The 15,204-nt window shown below is 31.2% G+C and overlaps 4 protein-coding genes across 6 annotated transcripts; 2 read left to right on the forward strand and 2 right to left on the reverse strand.

The window, feature by feature from the left end:
- Window positions 1–4,863: 4,863 nt before the first annotated feature.
- LOC106789883 (transmembrane emp24 domain-containing protein 2-like) lies at window positions 4,864–7,042 on the reverse strand. The gene is made up of 3 exons (XM_014754412.1): window positions 6,781–7,042; window positions 6,003–6,346; window positions 4,864–5,886 (listed from the first exon to the last, which is right to left on the reverse strand). Exons 1-3 carry the CDS (start codon window positions 6,905–6,907, stop codon window positions 5,737–5,739), a joined length of 621 nt encoding a protein of 206 aa, XP_014609898.1. The 5' UTR covers window positions 6,908–7,042; the 3' UTR covers window positions 4,864–5,736.
- Window positions 7,043–7,493: 451 nt separating this feature from the next.
- LOC106789881 (alpha/beta hydrolase domain-containing protein 11) lies at window positions 7,494–9,076 on the forward strand. The gene is made up of 5 exons (XM_014754409.1): window positions 7,494–7,804; window positions 7,874–8,030; window positions 8,150–8,515; window positions 8,610–8,944; window positions 9,011–9,076. The coding sequence occupies exons 1-4, from the start codon at window positions 7,686–7,688 to the stop codon at window positions 8,928–8,930; spliced, it is 963 nt and encodes a 320-aa protein (XP_014609895.1). The 5' UTR covers window positions 7,494–7,685; the 3' UTR covers window positions 8,931–8,944; window positions 9,011–9,076.
- A 113-nt stretch (window positions 9,077–9,189) lies between these two features.
- LOC106789882 (protein unc-119 homolog) lies at window positions 9,190–11,115 on the reverse strand. Of its 2 annotated transcripts, XM_014754411.1 has the most exons (5): window positions 10,919–11,115; window positions 10,598–10,809; window positions 10,136–10,249; window positions 9,759–10,058; window positions 9,190–9,679 (listed from the first exon to the last, which is right to left on the reverse strand). In XM_014754411.1, exons 2-5 carry the CDS (start codon window positions 10,731–10,733, stop codon window positions 9,552–9,554), a joined length of 678 nt encoding a protein of 225 aa, XP_014609897.1. In that variant the 5' UTR covers window positions 10,734–10,809; window positions 10,919–11,115; the 3' UTR covers window positions 9,190–9,551. The 2 variants fall into 2 exon arrangements, with proteins under 2 accessions (XP_014609897.1, XP_014609896.1); XM_014754410.1 differs by having other exon boundaries at window positions 10,598–11,110.
- Window positions 11,116–11,478: 363 nt separating this feature from the next.
- LOC106789880 (synaptic vesicle 2-related protein) lies at window positions 11,479–14,910 on the forward strand. 2 transcript variants are annotated; one of them, XM_014754407.1, is made up of 8 exons: window positions 11,481–12,122; window positions 12,222–12,402; window positions 12,619–12,803; window positions 12,865–13,061; window positions 13,158–13,221; window positions 13,365–13,490; window positions 13,567–13,775; window positions 14,022–14,909. In XM_014754407.1, the coding sequence occupies exons 3-8, from the start codon at window positions 12,705–12,707 to the stop codon at window positions 14,632–14,634; spliced, it is 1,308 nt and encodes a 435-aa protein (XP_014609893.1). In that variant the 5' UTR covers window positions 11,481–12,122; window positions 12,222–12,402; window positions 12,619–12,704; the 3' UTR covers window positions 14,635–14,909. The 2 variants fall into 2 exon arrangements, with proteins under 2 accessions (XP_014609892.1, XP_014609893.1); XM_014754406.1 differs by lacking the exon at window positions 12,222–12,402 and having other exon boundaries at window positions 11,479–12,122; window positions 14,022–14,910.
- The last annotated feature ends 294 nt before the right edge of the window (window positions 14,911–15,204 follow it).

Here is a 15,204-nt window from a genome sequence, read left to right on the forward strand (position 1 = left end):
TTTTTTTTTTTTTTTTTTTTTTTTTTTTTTTTTTTNGGACACCACCGGATCTCTTCCTTTTCCTTTATTATCCCTTTTCTCCTTTAAACTATTCTACACTGCATCTAATTTTCTTTTTTTACCGATAGAATTTTTTTTTTTTTTTTTTTTTTTTTTTTTTAATATTTCCTTGTTGTTATTAGTTTTCTTTCTTTTTTTTTTCTCTTTGTTCTTTTTTCGTTTTATTTCGTTTTTCTTTAGCTTTCAATGACTTCTGTAAAAATCTTCAATCGCGTATAGATAAATCCTCAATGGCAAATTTGTTTAATAAATTTTCCACCCTCTCAATAATTGGTCTTTTCCTAACGAACGGAAGAATTGACAAAAAAAAGAAATTAGAATAGAGAATGAAAGAGAGAGAGACGCTCGCCATTCGAGGCGTCGAGCGCGACTACGTCGAGGGATCCTCGCGGCACCGGTGTGTGGTGCTTTGCCTCCTTCGGCACCGACGCAAGGAGGGAGACGCGCGTGAAAGAGCGAATGGGAGAGAAAGAGAGAGAAAGAGAGAGAGAGAGAGAGAGAGAGAGAGAGAGAGAGAACGTAGAACGAGAGAAAGAGAGAAGACCATGGAGAACGATTCTCCTCGTGGAAGGACCGCCTCGTGCTGCTGCTGCTGCTGTTGCTGCTGCTGCTGCTGCCAGCCCTTAGGGTACGAATCACGGTGTGAAACCTACTGCCGTGCTGAGATGCTACGGAATGCTCGCGGATCAACCAAAATCCACGATTTTTTTCTCTTTCTCATCTACCCTTTTTCCTTGTTCTCTCTCTCTCTCTCTCCCTGTCTCTGTCTCTTTCTCTCTCGGTTTCTCTAAGTTTCTCTCTATTACTCTCGTTAGTTTTCGCTCTCTCGCACGATTCTTCCATCCTTGTTCTCCTCGACGTGTTCCTCTCTTTCTCTTTCAGTCTTTCTTTCCAACTAGTTCGATCTCTCTTGTACTCTCTTACTCTTGGCAAAGAGGGAGCCCCCTCGATCGGTCGCACGAAACCCAGCGGCTGCCACCGTCGCCGTTGCTTCTCTTCCCCTTTTGCTTTTCTGCCTTTCTGTCCTTTCTTCTCGTCCTCCCTCTCTCCTCCCCTCCTCCCCCACTCTCTCTTTCTCTCTTTTTCTTCGTTCAACCGCCCCCTTTTCCGTTCTCCTCGTTCTCCTCCTCCTCCTCCTCCTCCTCTTCTTCTTCTTCTTCTTCTTTTTCTCTCGTTTCCTGGCCGGTTCATTGGTTCATCGGTGCACCGGCCCGGGCTCCGTATTCTTCTCTCTAATTATACCGTTACGTGCAATCGCTCGTGTCAATTAGCAGCTCCTTTCTTTCGTTCCTTCACTTTTCTTTCTTTCTTTCTTTCTTTCTCTCTTTCTCTGTCTCATTTTTTCTTTCTTTCTTTCTTTCGTTCTTTTTCTCTATGGACCAGGATATACATAGCTCTAGCTACCTACCTTCCTACCTACCCACCCTGGCAGCAACCCCTTCGAAAGAATATCCGGGGAGGGTAGCTAGCATGATCGAGCTACCCCCCAATTAACGATTAGGATCGTGCGTTTCGAGATGGAAACGGTACGTTGCTCCGCATTCGGATCATTGTTCAAGGACGCCGGAATAGCGATGCCAAGACCAGAAAGAACGAGTACGTAAGTGCGTATATATTTATGGATATTTGTATGTATGTATGCATGTATGTATGTATAAGAACGTGCTCGTACGCACGAGGAACGACGCTATTCTTCGTAATAATGCGGTTTGTCCTTTTCTTTGGGGGTCGGCCTTTCTTTCCTTCCTCTGTCTTTCTCTCTCTCTCTCTATCTCTCTCTCTCTTTCTTTCTTTCTTTCTCTTTCTCTTTCTTTCCCTCTCACTTTTTCTCTCTTCGAGTTTAACCAGTTTTGCGAAGAACGAAAGAGAGATTCCCTCGGAAAGGGACTTTTTTTTCGGTCGTTACGCTGGAAAAACATTTCGAACTCATCGGGTATCCTTCCTTCCTTCCTTTCTTTCATTCTTTCTTTCTTTCTTTTGGAATTGGCTCCTGTCGCTCATAAGAAAGAGTGGCCTCCCCGATTGTTAACTTTAGGGTTCCCTTTTATTCCAATCTGGTTAATTTTGGGTATAACAAATTACTGGGTAACTCTGTCAGTTTGAAAGATAAATTTGTCTAATAACTTGGAACAAAAAATATACAATGAGTCAGAGGAGTATTCGTACCACTACTGTATATTTTAAATCTGCTTGTAATGTTATGTTGTCAAATTCTTATACAAAAAAGAAAATATATATATATATATATTTTAGGATTTATTTAAACTCTTGTAAATTGATATAAATTTTATTCTAAAAGAGTAATTTTTATTATAATAAAAGTAAAATTGTACATAACTAATAAGAAAATTAGTCTCAAGATATGCTCAATTGTTTTCAAGTCAAGGGAGGATCAACCGAGTACTCTACTTAGAAAAATAATCATTGTATTTTTATTATATTTTATGTAAACCCAAATACTCTCGCGAGATTAATTTTGTATCATATAAGTAAAATTATATCGTTCACTAACAATAAAATATTCTTTTGCAAATTTTAATAATCTTAAAATAAATTTCTGTGTATAAGAATTTTGAAGCTTTGTGTTACAAGCAAATATTAATTATTTCAAATTTGCAATGTGAAGTGGTACGTTGGCTCACTGTAAATATAAAACTGACTAAAGTAATTGTTAATGTTTCCTAATAAATAATTGTTAAATGTTGACCTTTTTAACATATTTTTATACATAATTGAATTTCGTTGATGCATCCCAATTTGTTTCCCTTGTACAATATTTTCTTTTATTTTCTTCTCTATCTTTCTATCCGATTAATAGTCGAACGAGAGAATGCACGTGAGAACTGTAAAGTAGACCTACCATTTCTAAATGATTATTTTCTCAGGTTTTCCTTATCTCTCTAATTAAAATGAAAGAGAGAAAGAGAAAACGATTACTTTACTTCATTTAAAATGTCCCTCTTTCCACGCTCGCTATCGACCTTCTCCACATTATCCGCTCGATCTTTTTCTTCTTTTTTGTTTTCTCTCTTTCTCTCTCTCTTATTCTCACTCTTTCTTTCTTCTCCCTCGCGATTGAGAATAAAAATTGCCGTCGATCGATTATTTTCTGTCTCGACCATTACCACGAAAAGATACTACCACGGTATTTCGAGATTCGAATCGTCACGACCGAAACATTCAAGGATTGTCAGAGATTTCGGAAGATCATCCTAAAAAAAAAATAAGAAAAAGAAGAAACGATTAACTTAGAAGATCTTATTAATGATCCTTTTCAAGATACAAGATACAAATAGTATATTTTCTTTTTTTTTAGAACCATTGGGCGCAAGTCTTAAAACCAAAACAAAAACGTATAATTATTATTAACTGGAAACATATTGCCAAATATTAACGACTTTATTTAACAAAATTTATTATTATTAACACATTCGGGACCGAAAACGTAATACTACGTCATTTCAAATTATTTAACTGAATATTGGTGACATAAATCCTATGTCATAAAATATTAAATTATAATTATTCATTTGTTTATTCAATTTCATTGGATAGTAAAATATTTGTTTTTATTATATTTGCTTATTTTGAGAGAACTATGCTAAATTGTAATATTATTTATTTTATAATGTAAGTAATATATTTTGTATTTCAAATTATTTTATGAATTATCCACTTAAACGTCTCGTCCGAACAGGCCCATCGCGAATATATTAATATTTAAAAGTTTGTTCATCCCTGTCATCATATTCGCTAAGATATTTTGATGTTTGACGTCGAGTAAGTTGAGAAATCGTTTACGTTCGGGTTGCCACATGTAACTTCAATGCCTGGTAAGGCGTCAACGACGACGACGACGACGGCGGCGAAATCATTTCGATCGTATCGAAGAAGCGTAAACAATTTATTTCTTAGGATGACCGGAGTGACATCAAGGAGTGCCTTCATTCGCATCGTGAGACGAAAGAAAACGATCGCTCCAATCCCCAGCCATGTATTACGTTTTACTCTTCTACAATGCATACATATGTAGTAGTAGTAGTAGTGTAGTAATAGTATGTACAGTACGTAGTTCTTAGAATCGAAACGAGTACGTACCATCTAGACTATGAAAGGAATGAAGTTGATATCGATATCAACTTACAAGATAGAAACTTCGATCCCTTGGATCGATCGTAAACGGCATTGAAGAAGTTCTTGAATTAAAACAATAATAAATATCAAATGAAAGATCAATAATTCGATAAAGTTTTATTCATCTGTTGGAACTTCATCTTATATTTGTTTTTTATAATTCGAACGAGATTGAACTTTTTTTTGCAAATATTTTTTAAACTTACTATATATGCAATATATACAGCGTCGAAGAGAGATATTGGCATGAACTCTAATTTTTTTTAATTAGTAATTAAATATTTTTTTTAATTTCTTTTTTTTTTTGTAAAATATATCTATATAATCTATATAAAGTTTAATTATTTTCACACATAGTAATAAAAATTAAATAGGTGTACGATAAAGAAAAATTATTATTTAAATCTCTATAGGTTCTCCTGTAACTTTGAAGTCACATATCGATAAATTTATATTATTTTTTCTTTCCCTGTATATGACGCATATATAATTATTTCATAATCTTTATTTTAAGTAAGAGATTGTTTATACTGATAATCAACTCAAGCTTGAAATATGGAAATAAATTTTGTATCTTTGAAAATTGTTTCGTAATGACGAAAAAAAAATCGGACAATAAAAGATTAATAATTAAAAATAATTTTATAATTAAAAACAGGGCTTTCTTGCATATTTTATTTTGTTTATATATTCTACACCAATTTAATCTTTCCGTAGCTTAAAATATATTTAAACTTTGAACATTATAGATATATTTAACAAAAAAAAGAATTAACTACACAATCGTACTTTTTATATAAATCAATAAAAAATGTTACAAGAAAATGTAGTCTGTGTCAATACTTTTGTTCGGCACTGTATGAATGTATATATTTAGTATCGCCATAAAAGAATGACAAACAATCCCTATGCATAAGTAGACACTATTTGTTTCCTTTTTCTTTTTCTTTTTCTCTCAACTACAGATCGTTGAAGAAAAACACGAACGGTATTGTTATCTTGGCCGGGACTGCTAGGTGGCATCTAATGAGGAGGAGGGCACAATGAGTTTTTCTGGTTTAAGTACCGTAGGGAGGACACTAGAAGGGTACTTGTACAACCCTCCTCATTTGATTCATTTATTCTCACGCCTGCTTCGCGAGTGAAATGAGTAGTTACCCAGGAATATCCTAAGGCTATTGCACCGAGAAAAATGTTCGACGTTGGATTTAAGAACAAAAATTCTTGTCGCCTGCCATCGCCATTCCCCTAGTCATTCTACATGTGCATTATTTTTTGTTTTTAAAACATATTACAATAATACAAAACATATTTAAACAAATAAAAACAAGATTTTTTCCAAAAACGAAAATATAATACAATGCATGAATATTACTCTATAAAAAAACAAGCGTGTCTTACGTGTAGGGTATCTATTATATAATAAAATACGATATAAAATACAAACAATTTTCCAAAGGATGATATTTTATAATCTTACATAACTTAGTTACATAGAAAAATGTACAATGAACGGATGATTTTATTGCGGAATGACCTAAATTAAACGACTCTTCGAACTTCGAAGAATCTTTTCAAATAGTAAATTTGTCCTAAGGTCATGAGCAATAATACCGTGGCTTCAAAGAACGACCATACAACGACTCGGAAATTTGTGCTTTCATTGATTGCTCTGTGAGTTCTGTCACGCACCTGAAAATAACAAATTTAACATTTATCAGAAATGTTTATATACATCATTTTAATCGTCTTTTAACATGAAATTATTTGTGTAGATACAATGCATTTATAAATGTATAACAAATTACCTGCATGTATTCTTGTTCGTTTTTCACACCCCATAGACTGGTACTTAATTCTTTAATCATATCATCTAACTTTCCATGATTAGTATCACCCTCTGCACCTCCACCGCCAGCACCTTCTTCCTGCTTAGGATTTTCACCTACATCCATATTAAACATCACAACCTTCGGAGTCATTGTACTCTTTTCATTACTAAAACAATATGTATAAATTCCCGCAGTATGCGCCGCGAATGTGAATTTATCACTCCTTGCTCGTTCTCCCTGATAAATGATTTTACCGTCGGGACCGATTATCTTTACATCTATATCTAAAAATCCACCTTCTGCTATTTCAAATGTTAGACCTAAAAGAAAAAAAATATAAATTAATTGAGTTGAGACCATTTTTAAAATACTAATGTAAATATTACACGTCGACAGAAATACTTATATAAATAAGTTGCTAAATTTTACAATCTTCAATGAAGAAAATGTTAATGTATATATATATATATATATATACAAAAAATAAATTATAGCTTATTATAGTAAAGATAATTTTTAAAATACTAATTTAAACATTAGCATTGACAGAGATAACTATGTGAATGAGTTGCAATGTATAACCTTTACTGAACCAAATGTTAATGTATATATATGCAAAAATTTAATTATAGCTTACTTATGATATATTAATAAGTAAATATAATAATAATTATAATTAATTAACTTATTTTTGTTTATATATACATTGACATAATACTAGAAGGAATGATTCAAATGTGCATGATAAACCAACCCATTTTGGTGCCAATGTCGACTTTATTGAAAAAACATTCTTCCGCATGAGCATCAACCGTTATAAAGTATGCTCTAACACAGACACTTGATATAATTAAGAATAAACACGAAATAATCCAACTCATTTTACCAAATTCTACAGTAAGACCACGTAAAAAGACATATGTTCTTTCTTTTTTCTGCCACTTCAGAGAGACATGTTCGCTACTCTAGCGCCACGTATGCACTTTGCCATTAATCTATAAATCTATATAGATTTACTTCCTAACTGCGTAATATAAAATTTTTGTTTTTTGTATATATATGAAAAAAAGTTTAATATAAACATATATTTTTACGTATAAGATTTTTAAAAATTTTAATTAATTTATTTTATTACTAGAGCATTTTCATTTCCAAGAGCTTTAAATTCTATCTCAAATATGATTGGCTATATAGATTTACTTATTAACTACGTAATACAAATTTATTTTTCTTAAAGTTTAATATAAAATAAAATAATCATTTATATATATATTTATGTAAAAGAGTAGAAAAAATATATTAATTCATTTCCCAGAGAGATTTAAATATAACCCCAAATCTGATTGCGTTATTGTAAGATAATTATTCAATATTTGAAAACTATTTGTAGATCACCTAATGCACACGTACTTTCATAAAAACTCTCCTAAGGTTTGCATAATTACTTATCATTGCTGTACACAGATTAAAACTAATGTGGAGTATGCCTTAAATTTTTCTATAGTATTGCAGATTAAAATTATGAAAACATATCAATTTTTTCAGACAATAATGGGGGTAATATGAAGTTTTAATATGTTATTATTTAAAATAAATTTACTGCCACATTGTTGATTTGACTTTAACGTTACATTTCATTCATAATATCTGTATTTGACAATGATTCAAATGACAACTCAAAGTAGTAGATTAATTCATCTCGGAAGATTAAATGTCACATTGGTTTCCTCCGTTCTACGATTTCTATCAACTTATAAAACCTTAAACAATTCTACTATGTACGTACTAGAAAATATAAAATATTAATTATAAGATTTACTAACTTCTCTATGTGTATTTTCTTTAAGTGTCGAACCAGTTAAACTTGCTTATGCTTCCTATGAATCAATGAAAGAAAATAATAATGTTACTATTCATCCTATCGTAATAATGCATGGTTTATTTGGGTCTAAGAATAATTGGAATTCTTTATCCAAAGTGATTCATCAAAAAACTCAACGTAAGGTAGTAAACAAATTTTTTGTAATCTCCTTGTTTTCAATAATAACCATTTTGTGTCATTTGTTCTCTTTAATATCTTTTTTATTCCCTTTAAAAAATTTAAGAAGTAGGATCACTTTTAGGTGATTGCGGTCGACGCAAGGAATCATGGAGATTCACCTCACTCGTCAGAAATGTCTTACAAACATATGGCACAAGATATTGTACAGTTATTAAATGATTTAGAATTTGAAAAAGCTATTCTAATTGGACATAGTATGGGGGGATCGACTATGATGTACTTGGCGTTAAACTTTCCAGAATTAGTTGAAAAGCTATTAGTAGTCGATATGTCTCCTGCAAGAGCTAGTCCTAGTCTAATGCAAATGATGGGCATTTTTAAGGCCATGCGTTCCGTTACATTAGATGGAAGTCCATCCTTGACTAAAGCACGTAAAATGGCAGAAGAACAGCTCATGGAGAGCGTTAAACCATTGACGTTACGACAGGTATGTAAATCATATTGTTTTTATAGAATATATTTTTTATATCGTGATGATATATAAAAAATAAATAAATATTATTTACAAAATTTTGTTTTAGTTTTTAACAATGAACCTTGTAGAGGCAGAACCTGGGAAATATAAATGGCGCGTGAACTTACCGGTATTGGAGCAAAACTTCTCTAGTGAAATTGCTGTATTCCCTAATGTAGAGGGGAAGATTTATATGGGTCCAACATTGTTCATAGGTGGTTCTAATAGCGATTACATAAAAGTTGAAGATCATCCAGCTATACAAAAATTATTTCCGAGTGCTGAATTTCTTTATATCAATGGTGCTAATCATTGGGTACATGCAGATAATCCAACAGAGTTTATCAACATTGCCACTAATTTTATTAATCAAAATCAGTTGTCGTGATGTTTGTAAAATATGTAAGAGTAACATTGTAATTATCCTTTTGTAAATATGTACATATATTTATGTGAAAATTTTTACAGAGATTACGGGTGGAAAGAGTAGCAAATGTGTAACACAGTATAAACGAATTGCTAATTTTATGTCAGGTAAGAATTTCTCTACATGATATATATCTCATGTTTTTTTTTTATATATATAAATATTAATATAGGCATTATATTCTCTTATTTAGAGAAAAAAATATTGTAAGATGCACAAAGTGGTTTGAGGCCGTTTATTTCGTTTCAAGCAAAAATTATACGAGAAGTAGAAAAACAAAATGGCTCACATTAAATTGTTCAAATTATGTTGTGCAACTAGTTTGAACTGTTATAATCGATGACATAAATACTATTAATAAAAGTATGTTCAAAAAAGATTTCTAATATTTTGCGTATGATTGACAGCAATAATATGGCAAAAGATTAAATCAAATGATAGTGCCATATATGTAACTCTATCTTTAAAAGTTAGACTGGTACATAATCGAATTATCAACGCAATTACTTTTCATAACGTGCAAATATTATGGTATTTTCAATCTATATAACTTTCAAGTAATTCTATCCAACAAATAACATTTTAAATCACATCGTTTTGGTGTCCTCCATTATATGCATAATCTGCTTTATTGTGCATCACCAGTTGATTGTCCACAAAATAAAACGAATCCGAGCGAGTTTCAAATGGATTTGCAATCATTTCGGAAACTTTAATACATGAATTATTATAATAAATTATACATGAAAAAATCAGCATAAAAAATAAATATTTAAAAGTGATACGCACCTAGATCAGCTGGTAGAGTCGGAAATTCATAAATATGTTCGCACGTATTTTTGCTATTTGGAATACAAAATCCAAATTGAAAATCAAATGTTTTTAACAATCTATCCCGAAAAAAGTGACGTTCGATCATCCTGAAGTTGTTGACTGGTTTGGGCCCTACCAAAAATTCAACCGTGGCACCGACCGTTTTTAATTTAAGAAATTGCGGCGTGAATTGATAACGCACAAATCTTCCTGTATTAGCATCCTCGCAAGTAGATTCTTCGGAATCTGCCTCTGCATCTTGATGAGAATCGCATTCTAATTGAACAAGAAGTTAACATACATTTGGTGTTATCAAAAAATATTAAAACGATATGTAAGAAACAAGTACAAACCAGCAGCCGGTGGTTTAGTTATCTCGAACAAGACAGCTCCTGTTTCCAAATCTCTGATTTGGAATCTGGTAAAGTCTATGTCATAAATATTAGCTTCCGGAGAGCATAAATACTCTGAAAAGAACATAGGTACCGCATTTACGTCTTGAGCCAAGACGTATCATTTGTATCATCTTGTATACTTTTGCAGTACCAAAGAAGCGTGAAGACAAAATTGAAATGGGATTCTGGGATGGGCATGATACAGAAAATGTAGAAACACATAGTATGTTGACTATGCATAGTGAAAACTGTATATATATAGATCCATGAGAAAAGAAAATAATGTGCATCTATTATCTTAGGTGATGGCAAACAATGTAACTTTGGTTCCATAGTGTTTTTTTTTTGTTTCCAAACTATATGCCATTATTATCATTAAGTTAATAATAACATTAATAACACGAAATAAAACTGTCATACTATCTGTGATGGTAGGCAGTCGGAGCACCATATCTGGTGTTATTGGAATATCACCATTGCCAGTGTTCTCTTGATCAGCGGATGGAGTGAATGGTGCGATTGCTTCGTTAGACTTGTTCTCGCTGTCAACACTCATTATTTGGGCACCGGTACACCATGTACTTGGAATTGAATTTTTTTTATTTGCTCCTCAAAAGAAGACAATTCTTTAACTCAAAGATAACAAACTATTGTAAGCGAATCTTAAAAATTCGAATTAATTGAAAATTACTCGTTTAAAAAACTAATTCAATAGCTTGATTTTGAAGCACCAATTCTCACCGAAATGTTGTCGCGTGTAAACAATTTTTTTATCCCTTTCTTCTCGTATTTAATAATATTCCACATGCCTAATACATTTTAATAATAATCATAATAATGATAATAATAAAAAGAAAACGTCCATTTAAAAATGTCTACTTTAGTGATACACCGAATTTTTTAACAAACGTCCATTACTAAACAATATCCTTCAGAAACGTAACTCTTTAAATAATAAATGAATGTTCGATATCTTTATGCCGCCACGTGGCGTTCCTATTGCTCCCGACGTCCAATGAAAATTATTCTTTAAAAAGAAATCAAATGTGTGCAACGATCGTACATTGTTTCAGAATCATCCAATTTTTATTTTCTATCACTCGTCTAACAATTAATTTAATCAAACATTAAATTTAATGTGCATTTAGTGTTTATTCTTAAATTCAACATTAATATTATTTATTTGTATGTAAAACAAATGTTCCCATTCAAGGAGATTAAAATAGGAAAATTAATTCGATCGCTTGTTCGCTAGATGGCCTTGGAAATTTCGATAATCGATCGATAATATTAAATATTCAAATATATCGACAAGAATCTCAGAATATTCAATTACAAAATAAAAGTACAAAAGAATGCTTGTTTTGAATTACTATAAAAATGTAATATTGTTTGTGTCCATAAGGGAACATGAAAAATATCTTCAAAAATATAAGAAGGAAATTATGAAATCAATTGTCGGAAAATCCCCACCCTAATTTACATTTGTTACCGTATATGCATATGCATTTGACGTAGTTTGACGTACGGTATTTATGTTGTATGTTATAACCTTAAAGCTCACGAAGAAATGTTACGCTCTACATACAAATGAGCATTATCTGTAATAAAATTCGCCTTAAATATCATCAGTATCGTCGTCTTATATTATTGTATTAGGTTTGAGAATCATTGTATTGCAACAACAACAATTATTATTATTATTATTATCAAAAATAGAAATAATTTTGAGCGGGTAATATAAATTCATGGAAAATTGTTAATAAAATGACAACAACTCAGAACAATCCAAAATCAAACGAACCGTATCGTGAATTGAAAGAATCACGTGGCTCAGAATTAAATGTTAATGAAACCCTAAATCATGGAAGATATAATAATAGCACCTTTGAAGATAACGTTGATCGTTCTATTGAACTTTCCTCCATAGTCGTTATACCTGACGGTATGAGCTTGTATTATTTTACTATTGTTACTAAAAAATATTTACCATATATTATATCATAAAGCAAAACTTCAAGATATGTTATATTTTGTTCTATAGGGTAATCATGCTTATTCATCATTTTTAACTTCAAAGAAGATATAACTGCATGTATCAATTAAATATTTAATAATGCATGATAGAATACCATTAGGTTTACGAAGATCGCTTTGACTAATGGCTGCTCGAGTAAACTAATACAATTATGGGGAATTATAACATTGATGTTAATAGTAGAGAGGTGATTAATATAATTAAAACCTAATTACACTGTAATATCTATATTTTAAGAAATTATGAAACAATTCTCGTTTCAACTCTGGGATGTAAATATTATTTAATTTTTACTATGATGACTATATCGATAACAAAAATAAGATGTATATAATCTGAAGCTATAAAGACTTTTTATACAGTCTGCGTAATAAAAAATTTACTTTAATCTTTTTATTAATAGATACTTTCACAGTAGTCCAAGCTATTAATGAATTGGGCTTTGGAAAGTTTCAAGTAAAACTTTCATTGTTTACCGGATTATGTTGGATGGTAGATAGTATGGAAATAACTATACTGAGTATTCTCAGTCCATCTTTACATTGTGACTGGGGTATTTCTCGGTATCAACAAGCTTTAACGACAACGGTAATAATCTGAAATATTTGAATGTGTTACAAGTATAAATAAAAATAATTTATTATTTCAGGTTGTCTTTCTTGGCATGATGTTAAGTTCTACATTTTGGAGTAATTTAAGCGATAGATATGGCAGAAAGCAAGCTTTAACGTTATGCGCAGTATTATTATTTTATTATGCATTTTTAAGTTCTTTTGCACCTAATTTTCTTTGGATATTATTACTGAGAGGATTAGTCGGTTTTGCTATTGGTTGTGTACCACAATCGTAAGTATTTAGTTAGTCCATATAATGCACATAAGATTTGTATTATTTTTTTAAGATTTGTATGTTATTGCCCAATATATTTCTTCCTTTCAACAGGGTTACGTTGTACGCTGAATTTTTACCAGCTAAACAGAGAGCCAAATGCGTTATTTTATTGGATGTAAGTATTATTCCTTTCACTATAACAATGTATGAAATATAGTAGTGGATATGGCACGCAGCTTATAGTGCAAAGGATTAATGGCACTTTAATATTTATATTGTAATTATTTTCTTCTTTAAATGTATATATATCTTTATTAGTGTTTCTGGGCACTTGGTGCGTGTCTTGAAGTTGCAATAGCATTAATAGTAATGCCAAACTTTGGATGGAGATGGCTTCTTACCTTATCAGCAATCCCACTTCTTATATTTGCATCTATTACACCAGTAAGCTAAAAATAACTCCCAAGTTATTTTATGTATTTTTGTAACATATTACAATTATTAAATTATATTTCAATAGTGGATTCCAGAATCCGCAATATTTGATATGACAACTGGTAAAATAGATAAAGCTTTATCTACGTTGGAAAGAATAGCACGAGAAAATAAGAAACCATTACCATTAGGAAGATTAATTATGGATCGGTTTTATCAAACTAATCGCGGTAGGTTCACGGATGTGTTAAGCAAGGAAATGTGCAAGACTTCTACCTTACTTTGGCTGGTGTGGTAAATAGAAAAATTATCATTTATTTTGGTGATGGTTTATTTGGATTTATACAAGACCTCTTGAAAATATTACATGAGAAATAAATAAATAAAAAGTATTCTAACACTTGCACAGTTCTGCTACAAACATAAATATTATTATAAAATTAACAAACTGATATATTATTATATTTAATTATAATTTTATTGTTTAATCGTAATGGTAGTAAACATTAGAATATTGCATGTAAATGTAATCAATTATAGGATGGCTACAGCATTTTGTTACTATGGTGTGGTATTAATGACTACAGAACTATTCCATACGTCATCAGAACAATGCGGCTCATGGGCAAGCGGGAAGAAATTAGAGAATACTTGTCAATTAGAATGTCGTTTAAGGCGAAGTGACTACATAGATCTTTTGTGGACTACATTGGCAGAATTTCCAGGAATTTTTTCTACCGTGTTTGCGATAGAAAAAATAGGACGAAGAAAAACGATGTCATGCCAATTAGTTATGTTCTCGTTAGTTGTCTGTTTCTTAGGAAGAGCTTGTATGTTGAGTAGAGCAGTGTTGACTATAGGAATATTTTTAGCAAGAGGATTAATTGCCGGAGTATTTCAAGCAGCATACGTTTACACGCCAGAAGTTTATCCGACGCATTTACGAAGTGTAGGTGTGAGTGCGTGTAGCGCTATGGCACGAATTGGTGCTATGATAACACCTTATATAGCACAAGTTTTTCTACAATGGTCTATCACAGGAGCCATGGCGACATATGCCATTGCTGCTTTATGCGCAGCAATTGCTACGCTTGCCTTACCCGTAGAATCTAAAAATCAAAATTTAAAAGAATCCTCTAAAAATGCTAAATGATTAAAGTTTGAGAATGTTCTCAATTATACAAATTTCATTCATTTTATGATCATATATGTATATGTATTTGCATGACAATAACTAATATTTATTTGATACGAACATATTTGTTAATTTATCCAAATAGTTTAATACATGTTTTTTTATATTTACATAATTATCATGTTTATTTCATCATAATGCAAGTTTGAAAGATACAATAATTAAGACAGACGTAGAAGCGATGCACCAAGACTGAAATGAGTTATAATATAGAATGTATAGGTGCCAAAATATATTTATTTATATATATATTTTAATGCTCAATGATGACTACTTAAAACATATAACAATTATAGGATATATTTAGATGGAAACTGTATTCTCTTTGTAAATATTTATAAAACAGAAAAAGTATTTAGTTAATATATGTATTAACACGTTCATATTTATGTAGGATACTATCGAGAAAAATGTTTACTTAAAATTCTGACAAACATATGCTATTGGATAATGTTTATATTATGTTTACATCATTAGTACAATATAAGATATAATTTTAATATATATATTTATAAATATTCTATAGAT

The sequence above is a fragment of the Polistes canadensis genome, unplaced genomic scaffold (genome assembly GCF_001313835.1).
Source record: "Polistes canadensis isolate GaletaPanama2010 unplaced genomic scaffold, ASM131383v1 scaffold_206, whole genome shotgun sequence".
Taxonomy (NCBI): domain Eukaryota; kingdom Metazoa; phylum Arthropoda; class Insecta; order Hymenoptera; family Vespidae; genus Polistes; species Polistes canadensis.

Excerpts from the sequence above, each read along its gene's own strand:
- LOC106789881 (XM_014754409.1), top strand. The coding sequence starts at position 7,686 with ATGATTCAAATGACAACTCAAAGTAGTAGATTAATTCATCTCGGAAGA. Across the intron at positions 7,805-7,873 it reads ACCTTAAACAATTCTACTAT|TGTCGAACCAGTTAAACTTG; the intron begins GTACGTACTAGA and ends ATTTTCTTTAAG. Across the intron at positions 8,031-8,149 it reads ATCAAAAAACTCAACGTAAG|GTGATTGCGGTCGACGCAAG; the intron begins GTAGTAAACAAA and ends GATCACTTTTAG.
- LOC106789883 (XM_014754412.1), bottom strand. The coding sequence starts at position 6,907 with ATGAGTTGGATTATTTCGTGTTTATTCTTAATTATATCAAGTGTCTGT. Across the intron at positions 6,347-6,780 it reads CGACATTGGCACCAAAATGG|GTCTAACATTTGAAATAGCA; the intron begins GTTGGTTTATCA and ends TTTTTCTTTTAG. Across the intron at positions 5,887-6,002 it reads ACGAACAAGAATACATGCAG|GTGCGTGACAGAACTCACAG; the intron begins GTAATTTGTTAT and ends TGTTATTTTCAG.
- LOC106789880 (XM_014754406.1), top strand. The coding sequence starts at position 11,945 with ATGACAACAACTCAGAACAATCCAAAATCAAACGAACCGTATCGTGAA. Across the intron at positions 12,804-12,864 it reads AACAAGCTTTAACGACAACG|GTTGTCTTTCTTGGCATGAT; the intron begins GTAATAATCTGA and ends TTATTATTTCAG. Across the intron at positions 13,776-14,021 it reads ACCTTACTTTGGCTGGTGTG|GATGGCTACAGCATTTTGTT; the intron begins GTAAATAGAAAA and ends AATCAATTATAG.
- LOC106789882 (XM_014754411.1), bottom strand. The coding sequence starts at position 10,733 with ATGAGTGTTGACAGCGAGAACAAGTCTAACGAAGCAATCGCACCATTC. Across the intron at positions 10,250-10,597 it reads ACTGCCTACCATCACAGATA|AGTATTTATGCTCTCCGGAA; the intron begins GTATGACAGTTT and ends TGTTCTTTTCAG. Across the intron at positions 10,059-10,135 it reads AACTAAACCACCGGCTGCTG|AATGCGATTCTCATCAAGAT; the intron begins GTTTGTACTTGT and ends TTGTTCAATTAG.